This window comes from Citrus sinensis, chromosome 4 (genome assembly GCF_022201045.2).
Source record: "Citrus sinensis cultivar Valencia sweet orange chromosome 4, DVS_A1.0, whole genome shotgun sequence".
Taxonomy (NCBI): Eukaryota; Viridiplantae; Streptophyta; class Magnoliopsida; order Sapindales; family Rutaceae; genus Citrus; species Citrus sinensis.
Genome location: NC_068559.1, coordinates 9,222,705 through 9,243,504, shown reverse-complemented (window position 1 = coordinate 9,243,504; position 20,800 = coordinate 9,222,705). Strand labels below are relative to the sequence as shown.

General features: G+C 35.4%; 2 protein-coding genes across 5 annotated transcripts; one reads left to right on the top strand and one right to left on the bottom strand.

Annotated features, from left to right (window-relative positions):
* The first annotated feature begins 5 nt into the window (after positions 1–5).
* On the top strand, positions 6–4,621 carry LOC102613481 (uncharacterized). 2 transcript variants are annotated; one of them, XM_006485135.4, is made up of 5 exons: positions 6–420; positions 518–650; positions 2,215–2,459; positions 3,459–3,630; positions 4,069–4,621. In XM_006485135.4, exons 1-5 carry the CDS (start codon positions 305–307, stop codon positions 4,216–4,218), a joined length of 816 nt encoding a protein of 271 aa, XP_006485198.1. In that variant the 5' UTR covers positions 6–304; the 3' UTR covers positions 4,219–4,621. The 2 variants fall into 2 exon arrangements, with proteins under 2 accessions (XP_006485198.1, XP_006485197.1); XM_006485134.4 differs by having other exon boundaries at positions 18–420; positions 4,145–4,621.
* Positions 4,622–9,252: 4,631 nt separating this feature from the next.
* LOC102613986 (uncharacterized) lies at positions 9,253–20,324 on the bottom strand. Of its 3 annotated transcripts, none has more exons than XM_006485137.4 (16): positions 20,038–20,324; positions 18,841–19,273; positions 18,163–18,406; positions 17,026–17,303; positions 16,148–16,312; positions 15,213–15,995; positions 14,990–15,084; positions 14,327–14,389; positions 13,618–13,706; positions 13,465–13,503; positions 11,914–12,570; positions 11,456–11,530; positions 11,142–11,212; positions 10,968–11,022; positions 10,360–10,615; positions 9,253–10,162 (listed from the first exon to the last, which is right to left on the bottom strand). In XM_006485137.4, exons 2-16 carry the CDS (start codon positions 19,251–19,253, stop codon positions 9,498–9,500), a joined length of 3,948 nt encoding a protein of 1,315 aa, XP_006485200.1. In that variant the 5' UTR covers positions 19,254–19,273; positions 20,038–20,324; the 3' UTR covers positions 9,253–9,497. The 3 variants fall into 3 exon arrangements, with proteins under 3 accessions (XP_006485200.1, XP_052295236.1, XP_006485199.1); XM_052439276.1 differs by having other exon boundaries at positions 11,914–12,591; positions 20,136–20,323; XM_006485136.4 differs by having other exon boundaries at positions 11,914–12,591; positions 20,038–20,322.
* Positions 20,325–20,800: the final 476 nt, after the last annotated feature.

The following is a 20,800-nucleotide window of genomic DNA, read 5'->3' as shown; positions in this document are numbered from 1 at the left end:
TCCAAATTTCTTATCAAAACCTCCATTCTATTGAGAACTAAACACGCAAAAACCTTAGGACAACCAGGTGTATTTGAAAGAAAAAACTAAAACTTTAAGGAATTAAATGGAAATAAACGAAACTATGCTACCCACCACCACAAAAACAAAAAGTTCAAAATCCTTTTGTTCAAGACAAGAAGAAACTGCTGTTACAAAATGACAAGTCGTTTAAGTCATTGAACAAGCCGGACAAATTGGATCCTTTGTAGATGTTCGACTAAATGCCTGAAAGAGGTTCTTGTAAAGTTGGGATGATGTAGAAATGGAAAAGGGAGTTCAACGATGGGTGGTGGATATATCAAAGTGGGACCCAACTCCCCACGACTTCTCTTTTGCTCTCTATCTTCTTCCCCAGCATCACCACTCCTCCATCATCAAGTCAACTTCTCTTTCTTTTATGCCCTGGAAATTTATTAATACCTGTTGAAGTTGATAGATTGCCTGATTGTCAATGTTTGTTTGTTTGCGTTTGTAGATATGTGAAACTTGAAGACAGGAAACGGGCACTTGTAAGCCTTTTGCTTCAGTATGCTCTCGTGCATCAAGTGCTGGGAATCCCATTTGAAGAGATTACCATAAACCGGACAATTGAAGGCAAGCCTTATTTGGTATGCTTGACTGTTAAAATATTCGTACATTGTTTCGGCAGTCTCGTTTAGTTATATTTTATACTTTAGTCCTGCTAGCATGGACTTAGCACATCAAAAAAATTATTTATCGATAGAGCGTAGATTGGTTTTAAGTTTTATTGAGTCCATCAACTTTGGAAATTTATTGATAATCAATAAGAGGTTTAGCAAACATGCAGCTTATATGAAAGATCTATAATACTATATCAGCTTTTGTTATTTTTTATTTTAAAAGACTCTTTGCTTTTAATGGGTTGTTCTTTGAAACTTATTGACAACTGCGAAAGAGGACTATGCTGTTGAGTAACTCTCTGATCCTTTAAGCTGATTACCTTAAATTAACTACAATGTACTTCTCCAATATGCAATAGAGGTTCCAGAAATCAGCTTCTTGAGCTCGAGTAGAGAAGGTAGTCATGGAGTTTCTGGAATTACAAAAACTCTATTTTTATCCTTTTATCATTCTCGTGTCTTCTGTCAGGCATCTGCATTGTTATTTCATTTTTCGGTTACATTTGTTTTGCCCATTCATACCTTTCACATTTTCTTTTGCTACAATGCCATGCACATTGCTACTATTCTTGAACTGCACAAAATCATTCTTCTTTGTTGATGTTTATCCTTATTTCACTTTGTCTGGTAAAGATACTAGTTTCGATTATGCACTTCTTAGAGAAACTAAAAACTACACTGACCCCATTTCAGGCTTGACTTACACCAATCTTCTAGAACAAAGGCTTGACTCAGTTATTTTTGCCATGGCCAAACTTGGCTACTTCGATATCAGCTTAGCTTAGCTATATCAGAAGCAGGATGGCCTATACTGGTGATCTAATGATCTTGATCAAGTAGGAGCTAACATTTACAATGCAGCTACTTTGAACCGAAACCTCATCAAGAAAATGACTGCCACACCTGCATGCTGGCTAGGCTGGTTCAACCTTAGGCCTTAGCCACATTTATATTTTCGTTGTATGATGAGAATCAGAAGACGGGTCCAGGAACAGAGAGACTCTGGGATATGAATAATCATGATTTATGAATGGGGATGGTTTTAGGTTTTATTGAGTCCATCCATTTTGGGGAATTTACAAAAATGCAAGATGACTAATGGTTTACAAACATACAATTAATATGAAAGAAATTCTATAATATATATCAGCTGTAGTAGTTTCTTATTTTAGAAGACTGTGCTTTTAATTTGTCCCATCATGGTGACTAGATGTCTGATCCATCTCTTTGAATTAGCTAAATGTACTTCTCCAATATGCAACTGATATTCTGGACATCAACTTTTGTAGATCCAGTAGATTAGGTAGTCACAGATTTTCAGGAATTAAGTAAACTTTATTTTTATCCTTTTATCATATTCATAACTAATGTCTGTCAGGCATTTGCGTTTCTAAAAAGTTCATAGAAATTTGTTATCTTCATTTTCTGGTCACATTCTTTTGCCCCGTTCTTACCCTGCATATACTTCCAGCATTACAGTCACCTTTGCTGTTGCTACACCAACACCATGCTTACTGTCCATGTATTTCAGGAAAGCGATAAAGCTGGCATGGACTTTCCAAATTTTAATTTCAACGTGTCCCATCATGGTGATTATGTGGCTATAGCATCTGAACCTCTTTGCCTGGTGGGGTTGGACATTGTTTCTTGTACGATTCCCCTCAGAGAGACAATTCCAGAATTTGTTCAAAACTTCTCGTCATACTTTTCAAGTTTTGAATGGGATAACATACTGAATGCAGGCACTTCTGATGAAATTCTGATTGAGTTTTACAGGTATGGTTACTTCATGTAGATTATCATATTTGAAAAACCTTGAGTTTTGACCCACTAGAGCTGCCTTTCGGTTATTTCAGCACTTGATCACTCATAATCAGTTTTCTTCATAATATATGCAGTTTTTCTTCATAATATATGCATGAAGATCCACTGTTTAAAACTAACATAATTTCTAGCACTACTATAAGGAATTCAGCTATCCAATTTCAATCAAGCTAATTCATGGTCCTTCTAGTTGAAAACAAGATTGAAAAGACAAAAAAAGAGAAAGAAGAAATAGATCTTGTTAACATTGGAAATTTGTTAGGTTGCAGTTCTGGAATTAAGTCACCTTTTGGATTGTTTTGGTAACCATGCAGAGTTGCTGATGTTTTATTTTTTTCCAAGATCATGAGCCTAGTGGCTTCCTTGCCAAATTACTACATTCAGTTATTCTGAATATTAGGGGAAACCCCCAAATCCAGGTCAGAGTAGCATCCAAGACAACATCCAAGACAAACAAATAAGCAGTCTATAATCCCTGCTTGGAATAAAGATACATTATCATGAGCCTTTTGTTGATTTTATTAGCTGAAAAATTTTAGAACTTTTGTTGATACCAAGTATACAATTGCTAGTTTTATATAGACATTCCATCCTTACATAGTTCTGGGGTTCACTAGTTGGTGCACAAGCTGCATGATAACCACCCAAACATCGATTGTTGCAATTATATTTTCATACACCAATTAGGTTAAACTCAGAGACCTGGTTATCTACCATTCTTGTCATCTTATAATATAATCATTCTGACAAAAGCATTTTGGTTAGTTCATGTGTGTTAAATATTGGGTGGGCTTGTGAAGTGTAATTTGAATCATTTTTATGCTCATAATCAGAAAAACAATATTCAATTCAATGGATTCAAAGTTCCCCCTTTGCACTCTTATGGATGTTGACTACGTGTTAGTTTATTTTAAACCATATTTCAAGTGTTGATGAATACTTGTTTTGTAGATATTGGTGTCTTAAAGAAGCATACGTCAAAGCCATTGGGATTGGAGTAGCTTATGGGTTGGACAAAGTAGAGTTTCATCACACTGGCTGGGGCAACATATCTGTTAAAATTGATGGAGAGACCATGACAGAGTGGAAGTTTTGGCTTTTTGAGTTGGGAAAAAGACATTGGGTAAATCCGTAACGAACTTTTGTTTATCAAACTCACGGCTCTTGTGTATCATCCTTTTATTCTGCTGAAATTTTGATCTTACATACCACTGCCGCATGGCATGCTGCAATCTTTGCTAATTATCACATGAATATGATGCACATGTTAAGTGGCGTTTAGGAAATAATTAAAAGAAAACCATGTTCTTCAGCCAATAATTAGTCATTAACAACTAATTATTTGACTCCAGATATTTGCCACTAGGTGCTGTAAATTCGATTTGAAAAAATTTGATGTTATTCATAATTGTCAGAATCAAATGATTTGTTTGAAATACAAATTTCATGAATGATATGGTACCCGGCTAATTTTGTGAAGTAAGACTACTACAGCATCGAAAACCAAGTCTGAAGAAAACTAGACAATCTGATTGTAGCTGTGTGATCTCTTCTTTTTCAGATAAAAGTTCATATTGTGTATGCTCGGAAAACTCTGATATCTTCTTGTGAGATAAGAGTTATGTATCGAATTGCAGGCATCTGTTGCAAAAGGTCACCCAAAGTCAGCCACAGAGAGCTACAAGAGAACATTACGGCAATCGGATTTTGATGAAGAGGACTACAACAAGGGTCTCTATCTACCAGATGCACCTTTCCTCTCAAAAACTGTCGAGCAACTCATTTCAATCTTCTGCGAGGCAAAGGGGTAACTGGATGTAAAGCTGAATACATGATACATTGACGGTTCATTCTAATTGGTAACCAAATTTGCTCTTCCTTTTAGCATTCTCTACCATTTCTGAATCACTTTTCATGAAAATTTAAAAGTCAGCTATGCAAGGTCTCCGAACTTTGTAATTCCATGTGGTAACCTTGACTCAGTTGTGCATCCGACATCCATTGTTGTCGTCGCCAGTTCATCCTCTCCACCTCCAGTAGTAAGAATAATTAAGAATTGGTAGACTTTAATTGAAGCAGGGGCCTTTTTTATGCATCTTCTTGGCTTTTCCAAAGGTAAATACTCATTTAGTTAAGGTGCCCGCTTACTCATTATATTTTAAAAAATATTTCAAGACACCTTATAATTAAATATGTTATATTCTTATTCTTACTTTTTTTTAATTTTTATAATAATACCTTTGCAATAATAGTCTTGACATTAATTAATTTATCAATAAAAAAATTAATTAGTAAATTCATCAATAAATATTAGTATGAAAGAACTAATGTTTTCTGTACCATTACAGCAATCTTGCCACTAATTATTTATAAATAATTAATATCAACCAACTTGCGATGATTAAAATCCTTTAAACAAACTTACTAAAAAATTAATTTACCTGATTATTCCTAAAAGTAAAATATTGTATAAAAATTTAACTAATTTTTATTTTAGTTTTAAGTCTAATTTGATAAATTAATATTTTATTCTTTTCATTAATATCTTCAAGAATATTTACAGCAATATTCAAGAATATCTTCAAGTTTTAAGTATAATGTTTTCTGTACCTTTATTGCAATCTTACCACTAATTATTTATACATAATTAATATCAACCAACTTGCGATGATTAAAATCCTTTTAACAAACTTACTGAAAAAACTAATTTACCTAATTAATCCTAAAAGTAAAATAATTGTATAAAAAATTAACTAATTTTTATTTTAGTTTCAAGTTTAATTTGGTAAATTAATATTTTATTCTTTTCATTAATATCTTCAAAAATATTATTGAAAGGATATTATTAAAAAAATAAGGGAAAAATATAATATATTTAATAGTAAAGGTGTCTAAAAATATTTTTTAAAATATAAAAACCAAACAAACTCTTAAATCAAAATATAAGACTGAACAAACATTATATTTTATTGTGTTATTTTTTTCGGTGCCGATATTCTCACAACACTTTGCACAAAACTGTGCGTTTTGTGCAAAGTATAAAAGCCACTTTTTGCTGCAAAAGTTTGACACCAAACACACACACGAGGGGGGAGCAACAAAACTCAGCGTCTCTCTATCCCATCTCCTTTCTCCCTCACGAGACAACTCGGGTCTCTCTCTCTCTCATCCCCATGTCGCTAACAGTCTTAGCTCCGTTCTCCATTGCTGCGTAAATTATGAAAAAAAAAATGTGCTATAAAGGAGGGAGACGCGTAAACTTTAGCATAAGTTCAATGTTTAAGTGCTGTAATTTTTTTTTTTCAATTCTTCTCAAATAATGAGCAATATAATTTATTCAACATAGTAAAATAGTTTGAGGGAGCAAACTATATTTTCCAAGTGCTTCATCAAACAATCAAATCACAATATGAAAAGCTTGAAATAAACATGATTCCCAAAGGGTATCAAGGTTTTGCATAATTTGATTCCAATTTACAACACTCAAGCAGAAGACCACCACCATCATCCATAGGTATTAGGTAATTCAACACAATTAGAGCAATGAATTGAGATGGGTGAGAGAGAGATCTTATAGTTGCTGAGCGGCGAGAGAGAACGAAGCTGAGAATGTTAGTGGCGTGGAGACGGGAGAGAGAGACCCGAGCTGTCTCGTGAGGGAGAAAGGAGGCTGGAGAGAGAGACTCGAGCTCTCTCGTGAGGAACAAAGGAGGCTTGCTGCACGTTAGTTTTGTTGCTCCCCTCTCACGTGCAGTAAAAAGTGACTTTTATACTTTTCACAAAATGAACCGTTTTGATGCAAAATTTTGTAAGAAACATCATTTTCCTATTTTTATTCTAGTTGGCAATCGGCCAACCATATTGACCATAATGAAATGAAATTCAATAAAATAAGAGATATGAAATTCAATAATATAAGAAGCCTTCTTGATATCTCTGGCACTTTGCTATATATCAGTTGTCCAATTTCCATTAAGATATGTAAATTTTTACTTCCCATTTATTCATATGCTTAATAAATTCACATTTTAATCAAAAAGAAATCTAAACTAATTATGTATATATGAATTTTTTTTTTATTTGGTTAGTGATTTTAAAGATTTTAACAATCATCAAAAAGATGAACAATTATTACTTCATTTATTAAAATAAATGACTACTTCAAATGAAATGAGATACAATTCCTAGAATTTACACTCTACTTATATATAGAATTCCAAAACCCAAAAATTATAAACAAAAGACACACATCAATGGAGTAGTAGTATAAAATTTAAAGCTTTTTGGTTTTGGATTTCAACATAATTTGCAGGTGACAAAAGGTGTTGCATTGGCGAAGGAATACCTAGACATCTAAACAATAGAAAACATTACTAATACTCCAATCCAGTCAGGAGGAAAAAAAGAAAAAAAGAAAAAAAAACTGGATTATATATTGTTGTTTAGATTTCATAATGCTCTTAACATTTTGGTCTCCTCTCCTCATTGCAACGCCATTGATCTCCCATTAACGTCCCACACCCTTAAACTTGCGGTTCCAACTGGGTTTCATACCAACACCTGAGAAGTATTGCAAGTTGTTTCGAGCTATGGTCTGGCCTTTGATGTCCAATTTGGCGCTATTGCCAAACCAGGCCTCAGGCCTCATATACCATACCCTCTTACATTCAGATCTTTCGACCAGGCCTCATATACTACACTAAAAAAGAAAAGGTGCGTACAGCGCGGCCGCTATTGCCAAACCACCCACGATTCCCCTTTGGCGCACCAAAATTTGGCGCAACTGAGCATCAAACTGAGATTTGCCAAAAATGAAAATAATATACTCAAGCAACTTGGGTATCAGAAAATTAGTTTTTACTGTTATATCCTGATTGGAGACACCAGGAAATACCCTTTTAACAAGATGATGTTCGTCTCCATAATGCAGATATCAAAGAAGCTCAAGAATGTATTTATAGCCAATAAATTTCTAGTAGGTCATTCGTCATCCAAAGGAAAACAAGAAGTAGAAGTTTAAGGATACAAATAGTAGTAAACAGAAATAAGATTCTATTTTTGTTGCAGAAAATTCATTTCTTTCAGACTAATTAATCTACAGGCGATAGCAACTAACAACTCCAAAGAAGACGCTAGTTAACTATCAGGCGGGCCATGCTGTACCTACAAATCACCGGTAACATGAGCAAAGTCAAAACAATTGCAGCTCTCTCTTCTATATGACCAATGCAAGGCCTTCAACAATGCTGACAACATTAATATTTCAACCACCAAAACAAGAATAAACAAACCCAAGAACAAGATGAAGTGTTGAAGAGGCAAAATACTGGTACAATTAAACAAACTTATGGGTCAATCATATTATTACAGTACATAATAATATTGGTACAAAATGTAACGTATATTCCCAGAAAAGATGTTAAGGGGATCAGTGTGCCCCAGGAAAGATGTTAAGATGAATAACATGGCAGTCAACAAGGCACAGAAAGATGGAAATCATCCTAAAGATGCCAACTGTTTAGGGCATGATAAAGACAGCAGTGGTGAATATGGGTAATATCAGATCAAGCTCAAGAAAAGAAACAGGGTGATTCAAGAATATCTCAAGCACAAACATGCATCCCTCTGATTCCACCAGTGGAGGAACAAATTCTGTTATTATTGAGAAGAAAAATGAAAATTATGTTAATATAAGCAAAAAGATTTGAGATGCAAAAGTGGACTAGATGTCCAGAAACGAAAAAACAAGAGATAGGATACATCTTAAGATACCTATTATGAGCAAGCAAGTGCATCAAATATCCTTCCCTAAACCAATAAAACAAACTAGACAAAATTTTCCCAAAACCTCTTCCTAATTTAAATGTCTACACAGAAAATGAATCTTGGAAATCCTTTAAAACTGAAGCCCAAAGCGAAGCAAAAGGATGAACTCTCTCACGTAAACTACCTCTGTTTTCTTCTACCTTGATAACTTTGTTTTAGCATTTCCTCCCTTCTGAGTCTGGCATGGTAATTGAAGTATTGAAGTATTCCACACAATAAAACACAGATATTTATCACAAAATAGGAAAGATAATATACATGATGAGATTTCTTTCCAAGCCATAGGCATCACTTCAAACAGAGAATCAAAAGAGAACAGGTACAGGCTCCAAGATATATGAGCAGTAGTATGAATCTTAAACATTTGATCTCCCAGATAAAAAGTTATGATGACACAATCCCAACATGGCTCAACAAATAGTGGAGGCAAATTAAGATTAAGATTATGGTACTTCATATTATTTGAGAATTTTTAACAAAGAGCTGGGCCATACAGACATTCATCTACCTACCTGAATGAGTTTACCCAACTTGCATACCAGAATGAGTTTAATACCCAACTTACCAGCAACAGCCGAATTACGAAGAGATCCCATCATAAAAATACAGCTAAGTATCTCCCCAAGCCACAATCAGCATCTACAATGATCATGGTAACATACCAATCAGGCCAACTACCAGGCAGGCATTCTTTCTTTGCTCTAGAAATCAGCAATCAATCAACCCACTGATGAATCAAAATAACATATCCATTTATCGCTTTACTGTAGAAGGAAGAAAGTTAGAGATAAACAGGTACAAAATAAAACATTAATGTAAACTCATGAGTGAACTGGAAAACAATTTAGTACCAAGGCATCATGCTTATTGGAGAAATATAAAAGCCATCCACACCAACAGGTCCAAAAAGAAAGAGATAGAAAGAGAGAAACAAAAATGATCTTTAAGAGAACTGTGATTTGTTACAAGGGAATAAATTGTCACAAACAATTAGGAGTATTTGTGTAACTTCTATAAAGAAGTATACAAAAAGAATGAGAATAATTACAGTTGCCATTTCACCAGAGGCATAATCATATTAGCAGTTTGTCCCCAGGCGAGAGCACTATCCTTCTTATCTAAACAGCTGAATAAACCATGGGAATGTACAGTATACCGTCTCCATCAAAACATATTCAACTCCGAGAGGTCATCCATCGGTATTTGAAGACCCACCAGATCTTGATCTTGCAAGTCATCCTCATTAAAGCTATTGAACAGATTGCTCAGGTCATTGTCTGCACCTAATTCTTCTATGAAGTCAAATGGTTCCTTTACTTCAGAAGAATTTGGAGGAATGTTGTCTTGAGAGATCAATCCAACTTCTCTTTTCTTATTGCTACTGCTATTAACTTCTTTGGAAACATGAGTTGAAGAATACACATTATGACTTGTCTCAGTAAACTTGTCAATAAACCCATTTCCTGAAGTTGATAATTGAGCAGTCTTCTGCTTTGGCTTTGATTTCATTTTTCGCTCACCCTTAAAATTACCCATTGAAGCACGGCCAGATTTTGCATTTCTGATTGAAGTATCCTTGTCCCTTTCTCTTTCACTTCTCTTTCCCTTGGCCCCGCCAGCATTACCAAGAGCTGATGCAGCTCTAAAGGAAGCACTGCCACCAACATCATCAAGCAGCACTTCCTTCTTCCTCCCTCTGTTAAAAATTGGTCCAGTTTTGACAAAGTCTTGGTCTATGGGCTGGGTATGAGCTCCATATGCATCAAATGATCCCCTCTCAATAGTGTCATCATGGAAATCATGCTGCTCAGTACTACCAGGAAAGCTGCCTGCAAAAGCAGAAAATCAATTGATTAAATATTAAATAATTGGAGGCACCTAATTTAATACCAGAACCTTTGGCATCCACAAAATTTGGCAAACCAGAACATAAAATTGCCAAAAATATATGCTTGTAAAAAAATTCAAAGCATGTTAAAATTTGTCAATATATTCCTTGAAATCACAACAGAAATAAATGGCAAACCTGTCGGCAGTGACCGAGACTTAGCCACTTCAGGTTTTATATTTGCAAGAAACCCGAAGCTTTTGGTAGATTCAGCATCATTTCTTCTGGGAGGTGTTGCGAAAATAACATCTCGAAGTGCAGGCTCAGTAAAGCAGCTTTTGCCTGTTTCTTCAAATTTCCGACATCTAGCAAGAGTTCTCCACATAAAAGCAACTTGTTTTGGAATCTTTGTACCACTCTTTGAACCACTGCTTCCACGGTTTGCCTGCCATTTCTATTCAAAGAGGCATCTTACATTTCACACTTTAACAAATAATGGTGAATGAGGAACCCTAACAGCTAAAATGATCAACAAAATATGAATTGGAAATTTCAGGAGGTGGCAAGTGCTTGGGGTATATAAGAAAAGAAAGCATCAATTGTATATAATTTCATATAACATATGACTTTTAAAGCAAATCAATCCTCCAATCATCCCTCCTTCCCCACTCCCCAACCCACCTAAATTCAAACGTGCACATGCGCCCACGTTAACAAGAAATTTGATGTCAAAGCATTGATTAATCTTGAAAAAATAGACATTCACAATCAGTCAGTCACACAGTAGATGAGACAGGAAGTATTACCATCTTCTTGCTTGCCAACTCAACAAGTCTGTCCATTGCAACCTGCTCGAGGCCGCTGCAAAATAACATCATTTTGATCCTCAAAAAGCAGCTAGAAAATTTTCGCTAATTTTCAACTTGAAAGGATAAAATGCTAAATACAAGAAAATTTTCATTAAATACTGAATACCCTACCGCTCTTCCGTTTCCTTGGCTTCCTTGATTGCTTTAAGTATGTTGCTTATATGTTCCTTCTTTTTACCAATCTACAAAATCAACAATAAGAAAATAGGTATGTGTGTGCGTAATTTTTTTTTAAATGCATTTAGAAATATTTTTAAGTGAAAATGACTTGTGAACTGGGATTGCTCAAACCAGATAGCAAAAAAATAAAATAAAATAAAAGTTTCTTCCAGTAGCAGAGTAATTGGAAAACTGAACATTTTAAGTTACACCAGTGCTGAAAAATAAATATATTTTCAAAAATTCTACATAGAAAGAAAAATAACCTGTTGACAAAGTCCCTTTTGTAGTTCAATAATCTCTTGATTAACAGTTTCATCCTCTCCATCTGCTAGATCAGGCTGTAAATAGCAACCATAAATGATGGGAAATTAAAATATGTTTTAAAAAAACGACCAGTTATTTGTGTACGGATAGATTAAAAGAGACCTTTTGTTTGAATTTTCTAATATTATGCCACTCAATTTACATGCAGATATCTAGCTAAATTAACTTTAACTGCATTTTTTTCCCTCTTCTAGTTTTTCCTTTCCTTTTTTGATAAGAAACAAAGATAAACTATAAAAACAGCAGTAAACCTTGGAAACTTAACTGCATTTTCAGACCAGAATCTAAAAAAGAAATATAAAACAATAATAAGAGAACTAATTACAAATCTTTTGACATGATTGAGAAAGAGAACAAGTAATTCCATGCACATAATATTTTTATATATCAAGCTTACCACTGCATCTAGACATAGCCCAATACTCTGCAGCTCCAGCATAAGTTTGTCCCCTAAACAAATTTGCTCATATTTCCATTCAGAGGAACAAATGCCCAAAGCATTTGCATGTAGAGCTTGTGCTCCTTTTGTGCCATTTTCAGAAAAACCAGGGAAAATTCTGTTCTCTGTATGCATGTGTCCACCCCCTCCATTGGAAAAATTGCTGTGATATAATTGATTTTGAATGTTTGCACCCCCATTAATGATAGTGCTCCCATTGCAGGATGGTCTGTCAACAGCCAATTGCCTATGATCTTGATGAACCGCCATGGAGTTGTATTCAAATTCAACTCTGTCCCTCTTTCTGGAATCCGAATCAACAAGGAAACTGGTAGCACCAGGAGAATGATCCCTACTATATTGGAAAGGCATATTTCTCCCTCCACTGTTCTCTTCAAGTCCTTCAGTTTCATCTTCCACAATTAGAGCTGACAGCACTCTTTGATACAGTGGGGTCTCCTCTTTCATTCCTTCTGAGTCCAATGTTCTACAGAAGTCACCATCATCATTAACCTGATCACCAAGCTTGAGAATCCTAGTTGGCTCTTTTGAATGAATTTTCTCTTCCAGGCATCTTTCTTTTTCACCAGCAACAAGAGTCTGAGACCGAAAATCCTGTCCATGGACAAGGTCGCCCTATGAAGAATATACAACTTTAGAACAACCACACAAGAATTAAAATCCATACAAAAATTTAGAACTGTTCTTTGTAAGTGCTTCCATTTTTTCACTAACATATTGGAGTGTGAACAGAACTTTTGGAAAAGATATGAGAAGTAACAGGAGATACAGCAAAGTGCATATAGGAACAGAATCACAGAGGCACTGCAGGTTCAGGGTGTCCAAAAAGGAGACAATTGCAGTAAAAGGAATGGATAGATTGGTATAATGGTTTTGCAACATGATAGTGAATATTAGTCGGCATCACCCGAGCCTTGGGAAGTAACATGAATCAATTACAGTATCATGGTTAAATCAAATTATTCTAGTTTTTCCCACAACGCTAATTTGAAGCTAGAGTTTTATCATAGCATGTTGGCAATAATTTCAAGGACTTGACAAAAAAAATAAAATGACATTATTTCAAGCTTAATCCACCATTTTTATGAAGCACCCACTTTTATATATCAAGTTTACCTCAGAAGATAGACTCTACTTTCAGAAAAATCATAAACGGAAAACTAATTCAATCACTTAGTCATTTTGATCAACATGGCTGCAAGTGGACTGGGTTTATGTGTTTAAACTGACTACGACCAAAGTCGTAGCTACTTCAACCAAAAAAGGGGCGACCCCTATTCAAACCGAAAGAAGTACCTCACCTCACTTACGAAGAAGTAGTTGGAGCTGGGCTCCGAACCCGAACTAAACTATGAGAGTTTGCTTTACATTAAGAAAAAATTACACTAATCAAGGTGGCAAAACCACAATCATAAACTTTTGACATGTTTGACCAACATAATGAATTTTTTCTTTTGGCTTCCAAAATGTTGACTCAAGGCTACACACCTGAGATAGGCTTTCACGATGCTCATCTGTAGATTTCAACTGGTGTCAAAAGACAGCAAAGAAGAAAAGAAAGGGAGTGATCAGTTGCGCATGACAAAAAATTAACTCACAGTGGCCAAAATTATTTGTCTAGACATAAATTCCAGTTCCTACCTGTTGCTTCAGGAAGGATACATCCTCTATGCTGGGGGAAGCAAAAACCGTTTCAATTTTCTTCCAAAATGGACCAGAACAGGCAAGATCTGCAAAAGCAACAATTTTCAGACAATAGGATAAGTTGACTGCAAGCCATTGGGAGACACTTAAAAGCATGCATGCCTCTCCAACACAACTTTCAGCCATTAGTGTATTTTGGACCACTTACCCCAAAAAAAAAGTGCAAATCCAATGTCAAATAAGAGATCTTGATTCGGATATCATATCAGTAAACTACTTGACTTAAAACTATTAGGTAAGTGAAAATTATAAGATACGGGTTCTAGCACCTAATATCAAATTACATAAATTGGAGAAAAACATTGCTGTTTAACTTTAATCTGCATTTATAAAGTCTTGATACATCCTCATAAGAGAATAAACAATTAGGTAGCAACTCAATTGGAGTTTTAATCTTAAATTTTAACAAATAAATAGCATATTACAATTAATAAGGTCACCTTTAAATTAAGGGATGCATATTCCCAAATTAGAGCTGGAATACAAATTAAGTATAGAGTTAAAACTAATCAATAATTTGAACAAGAAAAAAAAAATCATATGTATAAAGAAAAGAAAGAGATAAAGAAAAAGAAGGCAGCCACAAAAAATATGTATAATGAATGTCTGTGCATGAAAGCAACATAAACTAGGATCAGAAACATACAGCTGGAATTACAAGCAAAATTTGCAGCTGCCAAAAGCTCATCACGATCATCATCTGATTCTCCTGGAATATAAAATGTCACAAGTAAAATTAGAGCAATAATTTTTGACAAGGTAAAAGTTTAGAGCAATAATTTTTGAGAGGGTAACCTTTCTTGTTCTCTGCTTCTTTCAGGAATAAGTATTTTTACCACAATCAGTAGTTTTACAACACATTTTGAACTAGGAAACAGTTTAAACTTACTTCAAGTTATGTACACATCCAGTGCATACATATACACATTAACATTTGCAGTGTGTAAAGTACATATATACATACATACAAGAACCATGCAAGTTCTGGTAAATTTACCAGAAAGATTAACAAAGCCACATGATAAACAAATTGCAATGCTCATATCAGAAGCAAGAGATGCATTAACAAGAAGAAATTGAGCTTCTATTACATGTTTATAGAGATATAGAAACTACTACATTAACAAAACAGAGCCATTTTTTAAAAAACCAGGCTTATGCGAGCATTTTATCTTTGATAAATCTCCCAAAAGTTTGACTAAAATTTATTTTTGTTTCCTTTTCTTTACCAACTACTAACCAGTATTAAATCAGCTATATCTCCTGGAATATAGTCTCACAAATTCATACTAATTATTTGGGATAATACCTGAGAAATCAGGGCAACCACCAATTGAGGTATGCCCTAGACGAGAAACCATCTTGCGATCAGAAAATTTTTTCAGCGGGGGGCGCCCAGACTTACTGAAAAAAATTGAAAGGTTAAATATTGGAACAACAAACACCGGTGTCATAATAATAATACCAATAATAACAACAGAAAGCAAAAGGCAGATGTTTTCACCCCACTGCTAAGGAAAAAGCAGAAGTACCTGCAATTCTTGTCAGAACCTGGCCTTGTACTTTTAAGTGGCTTTGAGGAAGGTGGATTCTCCAGCTTCTCTCGCATAGGCAAGATGCTAGCCCTAGAATGTGATGATACCCTACCACTTCTACCCTGTCTACGCACACCATCTCCAATCTCTTCCTTAACCAGTGTTTTGCTCTTCTTTGCAAGCAGCAAGGATGGACCAACACCTTGAACTGCAGTCGTGACTCTTTCCTCTACTTCAGCGCAACCACTTCCCTTTTCCTTTAACCTACCGTCACGATTTTCACCAGCACCAGATTCTTCACTTTCAGATAATCTGGCTGGAGATGAAACAATTTCCTGTTTCACTTTAACATGCTGGGTGCTATTAGACACATTTCTGGAAATAAGCAACCCATTGGTCCCAACAGAAGATACTCTCGCACCTAAATCAGCAGGTGTACACCCTTCTGAAGATATCTGCCCTTCATCCAGGTTTGAGACAGGTGACACTAGATTAGCTCTTCTGCTGCGAGAGATTTTTTGTGGTCTCTGACCAACCCATTGAGCCACTGGGGGAGAGGATGATCCTGCAGACATAGAACGTTTACGATTGTTTGGCAAACCCACAGAATTAACTTTGTTTATACTTGGCGTTTGTTCCCAGTTATCTACTCCAGATGGACGAGGAATATTAGGAGAAGAGTTTGCTGCCACTATAGGAGCAGTTCGAGGTGCTCTTGACGCCTTTCCTTTTGCCAAAGGACCAGGAGTGACTACATGATTATCCTCACATACATTTAACCTGAACATCACAATTACAGATAAATCAAACATTAAAATATGAAGTTGCCCGTGTTGTCAGACAAATCAAAGCAAATGCATCAAAGCATAAGTCTCGTATAAGAAAATCTGGCACCAATAATTAAACGACCAGTTACAGGCATGATCACATACTTATTGTTTCCTTTAATGTGCTCCTTACTTGACCCAGCCATGAAATCTCTTGAAAGAGAAACCTTTTCCAGATCACTCTTAGGAATTGCACGGATAGTTGAACCAGCAGACAGGGAACTACTATCTGACTTATTGACACCATTGGCACTGCTAGAAGATCCAGACCTGTATAAAATGAAGTGCCGTGAACATATTCTGTTTCACTTTCATAGCAGAAAAAAATATATATAAATATTAAAAAAAAAAAGGCATCACAGACTGGCAAACAGAGACAGAGAGAAAACAACCAGACAAACGCAGCCACTTATGGAAAGAACATAAGAAAAAATGCGGTGTCTAAAGATGTCTAATCATTTGAAACTAAGCAATTTCATTCAATTAAATGAATTTCTTAAAGTATAGTGCTTACCTTATAGGTTGGATATCAATAAACCAGCCCACAAGTTAGTTATCACATTCAAAAACTTGTGTTATCTATTTTAGAGGTAAAAGGAACAAAAAAGGAAGAAAATGTGGGGAGTGGTATTTCTTGGCTTATGATCCTTCATTTTAGGGGCATCCTTGTAAAAATATATTGAGAAGAAGGATACAAACATCAGCACACAACCCAGTGGAGAACTCTTCCTATTCTAGCAATCAAATTGTATATGTGCAGTAGCTTTTAAAAGTTATGGTGAGACAGCCATCATAATTGCCTCTACTAATTTCCCTGTTTGTTCATAACGCAAACAAAATGCTTGAACAATTACCATCTTCAAGAATGGCACTGTTATAATTAGAAATTTCCAAAGCTCCCAAAACATATTGCCAGTGTAAAATCAGAGTGAATTTCTTACAATTTAACACAAAGCTGAAGCTGTACGAGACAACTTAATTACCTGAGGCCTTGGGCATCACAGGACGGCAGACCAGATTCATTGTTCAGCTTATGATGCATGACTCGTCTAAGTTCTCCATCGCTGTCCACAGATCTGGTAAAAACAGTGCCAACAGAACGCTTCCTTTTCATTTTCTTATCCCACCCTTCCCCTCCAGCAGGCAGTCTTCGAATCTTTTCTTCAACCAGATCAGAAGTTTCACAGCCATCTTTAAGCATATCTCTATCTTTCATCACAACTAGAGGCTGTCTTCCATGAATATTAGTTCGGCCTTCGGCCTAGTAAATTTTCAAGAAAGGGAATTAATTACTCGTGATACTTGAAAACAAACTAGCAAATCAAGTCATCAAGACAGTATACGAGTATCGGCAAGATGTTAAGCAAGCAGAGACTGTTCAAGATACCCAGCAAGAAAACTTAGGGAGAAAAAAGATTAATATAGAAAATAATTACAGAGTCCAAGTCCGTCAAGCAATAGTTTGAAAGATCACAATCAATCAAGCTTTCTCATTATTTGCGTAAAAATTTCTTCTACTCTTCTAGGAGCTATATAAGGATCTTCTGGTTTAACAAGGAGCAGAAGTTATGGCTAAAAGATGTCTCCACAAGAACAATATTCAGTGGTTATCTCATGCCAATTATTTTTTCTATTGGTGTTTCTTTCTTCGCCTATTATTATCTATCTGTATTTTCCTCCATCCCATTCCTCATTGTAACTTACAATTCTTCTCTACACAGCTCGTCAGATAGAAATGAGTAGAAGCGAAACGACATATTCAAATTCCAATATCAAAACAGTGAAACAGAACCATAATGGCTCGTTCAAATTCCAATATCAAAACAATGAAAGAGAGAGAGCACTCTGTAATGTGTACATAGCAATTTAATTTTCTTTCTTGTACCATATAATAAACCAAACCCCACCTCAACCCTAGGTGAGAAGCATTTAATCCAAACACGAATCCAAGAAAACTCACCAGTTGATATACACCGACAATAATAGAAAAAAGAAAAGAGTCAAATGATTCTCAAAAGACAAACAAGAAGAAAAAGGAAAAATAAAAAAAGAAACAAGGTAGGTGACAATGTTTTATGATGGAAATAAAGAAAAATTTCAAACACTATTTAATCACAAACCCTTGTTTCAGCTACTGAAGAGCGAACTCTCTTGTTCAGAACTGCATTTTTAGTCCTGCCATCTAGTCTTTGAGGCAAAAGGTCTGAAGAGTTCCGTTGTGACAGACTTCCCATCTTTAGCAAATTTGTCCCACCTGATCTCTCATTTGTTAACATCTCATTCCGTTGTTGCTTCTTTGAATTTAAAGCTTCAGCGTACTTGGTCAGTTTGTGCAAGGATTCATCGAACCTTTTTGCTCTACCCCTGATACAAACAATGTTGCATTTTAAGCTAAGCATTCCGTATGTCAGAGTGTATTCATTTGCTTTTCAAAAAGTTACAAACAAATTACAAAAATAAAAGACCAAAATTGTCTGGATCAAGCTTGTGATTCCAAAAGTGCACGATAGATTAAAAATAATAATTAAAAAGAAAAAATGCCCATTAAGATCATGGTAAATTGCATACAGCCAAATACCAAGAAGATCAGAATATTCAGTTTATGCGCACATGTTCATAGGCAAATTTTAATGATATAATCAATCCTAAATGACATATAAAAGCATCTAAGTGTATTGTGCCACACAGCATATAATCAGAAGATGCAGAGCATATGACACGGATAAAGAGAATGTAGAGCCTCAAATAAGACACATATAAGGGTCAAAGGCATTTCACAAACAGAAAGTTGTAATTACCGAGCCTTAATTGAGGCATCTAGTACACTTGCTTTGAACCGTCTAAGTTCCTCTGATGTCACTGGAGGGGGAGGCTTCGAATGAGCAGCTCCAAAAGAATTGTCTTCTGCTGAGGTACCAAAAGAAATGCCCAATAATCTCCTAACTTCTCCTAGCCGTGTATACTTTTGATCACCCATTGTAACAGGATCCAACATCAAACACTGAGATAGTGGCGGAACATCCCCAATTGCTGTTGCCATCCCCCGAGACGTACTGCCGGCAGAACTAAATATCCGGTTCTCACTTCCCTCCCGGAAACTTCCAGATCTATCCAAAGGATAATTCCCTCGCTGCCCATTTGAATAGTTCCCTGAAAAAGCCAAATCTTCTGGACTGGCTGAACTAGAATCAAATCTCCCATTTCCAGCCATAATTGAAATTCAACTCATATCTACAAAACGGATTTAAGCCAAAATATTGTTTTCAGTGACTCAAGTGAGTTTCACTGATACTAGTCTAGGCACATCACACATCCATAAGCAATTTGCAGTTCAACATATTGATCATGTCCACATTCCTGGAATAAGTCTAAAAGCATTGTTTACTGATCTCTCCTTAAACTCAAAGTCTGGGTATATTTTATTTCACAGAACAGAGATCAATATTTGAAAGTACAACAATACAGTAACCAAAATAATTGATAAGTATACTTTCATAATGCTACTAGTAACTTATGACACAATTTGAGCAACAGTTTCCTTCTTTCATGCCAAGTAAGTCAATATAACTGGTAACTTAAATTAACAAACTAAATTAACTCTCATAATGCTAATTCAAAAATTGTCAACAGTAAAAGCAAGTCCCAGTAACGAAACAATGGTTAACATTAACAGAAAACTTATGAAGCCATTGAGAACTAAACCTATAAACATGTAAGCAAATAAAGATACTAAAATTGAAGCCGAATTATCGAGAAAAAAACAAATTGAACAACATATAAAGCCCCAAGAAACGACAACTCCTTTCGAATCCGACTTCATTAAATCAGAGAGAAGTTAAAAAGAATGGATTAGGAAACTTTCGCGAACTTCAAAAACCCAAAATTCGAACAAAAAATTAGGGTTTTATGAAATTTCGCCTGAAACAAAACCCTAAAACTACGCGGAAAAGCGCGACAATTGAGCAATTGAAAGCTTGGGAGAAGCAAAAACGCACCGGCATTGACCGATCGAGCAAGAAACAGGATCGTATTGCAGAGAGAAACAACAAAAAGAGTTTTTTTTTTTTTTTTTTTGAAGAAAGAGAAAGCATACAAGCAGTAGGAGCCTTGAAGCTGGCCTCGTGGAGATTCTTGAGAGAGGGGAACCTGTGGGTCCTCCAAAAATTTAGCGGGGAGAGTCAGGAGAGATCAGAGCCGTGAGATTATTTGGAAGAGACGAATCTGAACCGTTGATCAAGTTCTCTTTGTTCATTTGTTTTGTTTCGTGGGGGTGTGTCTTCAAAATTTGGGACCCTGAATTTCTTGGTGCTTGTACTTTTGAGAATATACCCTTTTTGTGTTACATCACGTAGGTGATTGAATTTTATTTATGGCTTTTTAGTTTCTTTTTCTTTTCTTTTTTTAAGTTTTTTTGGGCATCTTTGGTACATTTTCATTTTCTTTTTTCTTTTTTCTTTATTTGGATTTGCTGGGACCAAAACCAAGGGATGAAAAGGTTACTAAAAATTGACTTTGGTTGACTTATAGTTGAATTCAACGGGGGGATGGGTCTATTTATTTGGTTGGTGAACTATTGCTTTTGTTCATGTTTGGGAAAAGGTCAACTACTTCATTTAAATAGACCATGTGATATAATTGATTAAGTTATGTTTTGATCACATAACATCCTCAGTTAGAGTAATAAAAACTTTTAAGTTCTACCATTTAAGTAATGAAATGTTGAACATTAGACGAATAATTTGTTAAAGTAAGCTTAAA

Bases quoted from the DNA above. Each gene is read 5' to 3' on its own strand.
- LOC102613986 (XM_052439276.1), bottom strand. From the start codon at position 19,253: ATGGCTGGAAATGGGAGATTTGATTCTAGTTCAGCCAGTCCAGAAGAT. The intron at 17,304-18,162 runs GTTTGTGATTAA...AAAATTTACTAG, and splicing joins CTTCAGTAGCTGAAACAAGG to GCCGAAGGCCGAACTAATAT. The intron at 15,996-16,147 runs GTATGTGATCAT...TGTGATGTTCAG, and splicing joins CACATTAAAGGAAACAATAA to GTTAAATGTATGTGAGGATA.
- LOC102613481 (XM_006485134.4), top strand. From the start codon at position 305: ATGGAAAAGGGAGTTCAACGATGGGTGGTGGATATATCAAAGTGGGAC. The intron at 651-2,214 runs GTATGCTTGACT...CATGTATTTCAG, and splicing joins TTGAAGGCAAGCCTTATTTG to GAAAGCGATAAAGCTGGCAT. The intron at 2,460-3,458 runs GTATGGTTACTT...CTTGTTTTGTAG, and splicing joins ATTCTGATTGAGTTTTACAG to ATATTGGTGTCTTAAAGAAG.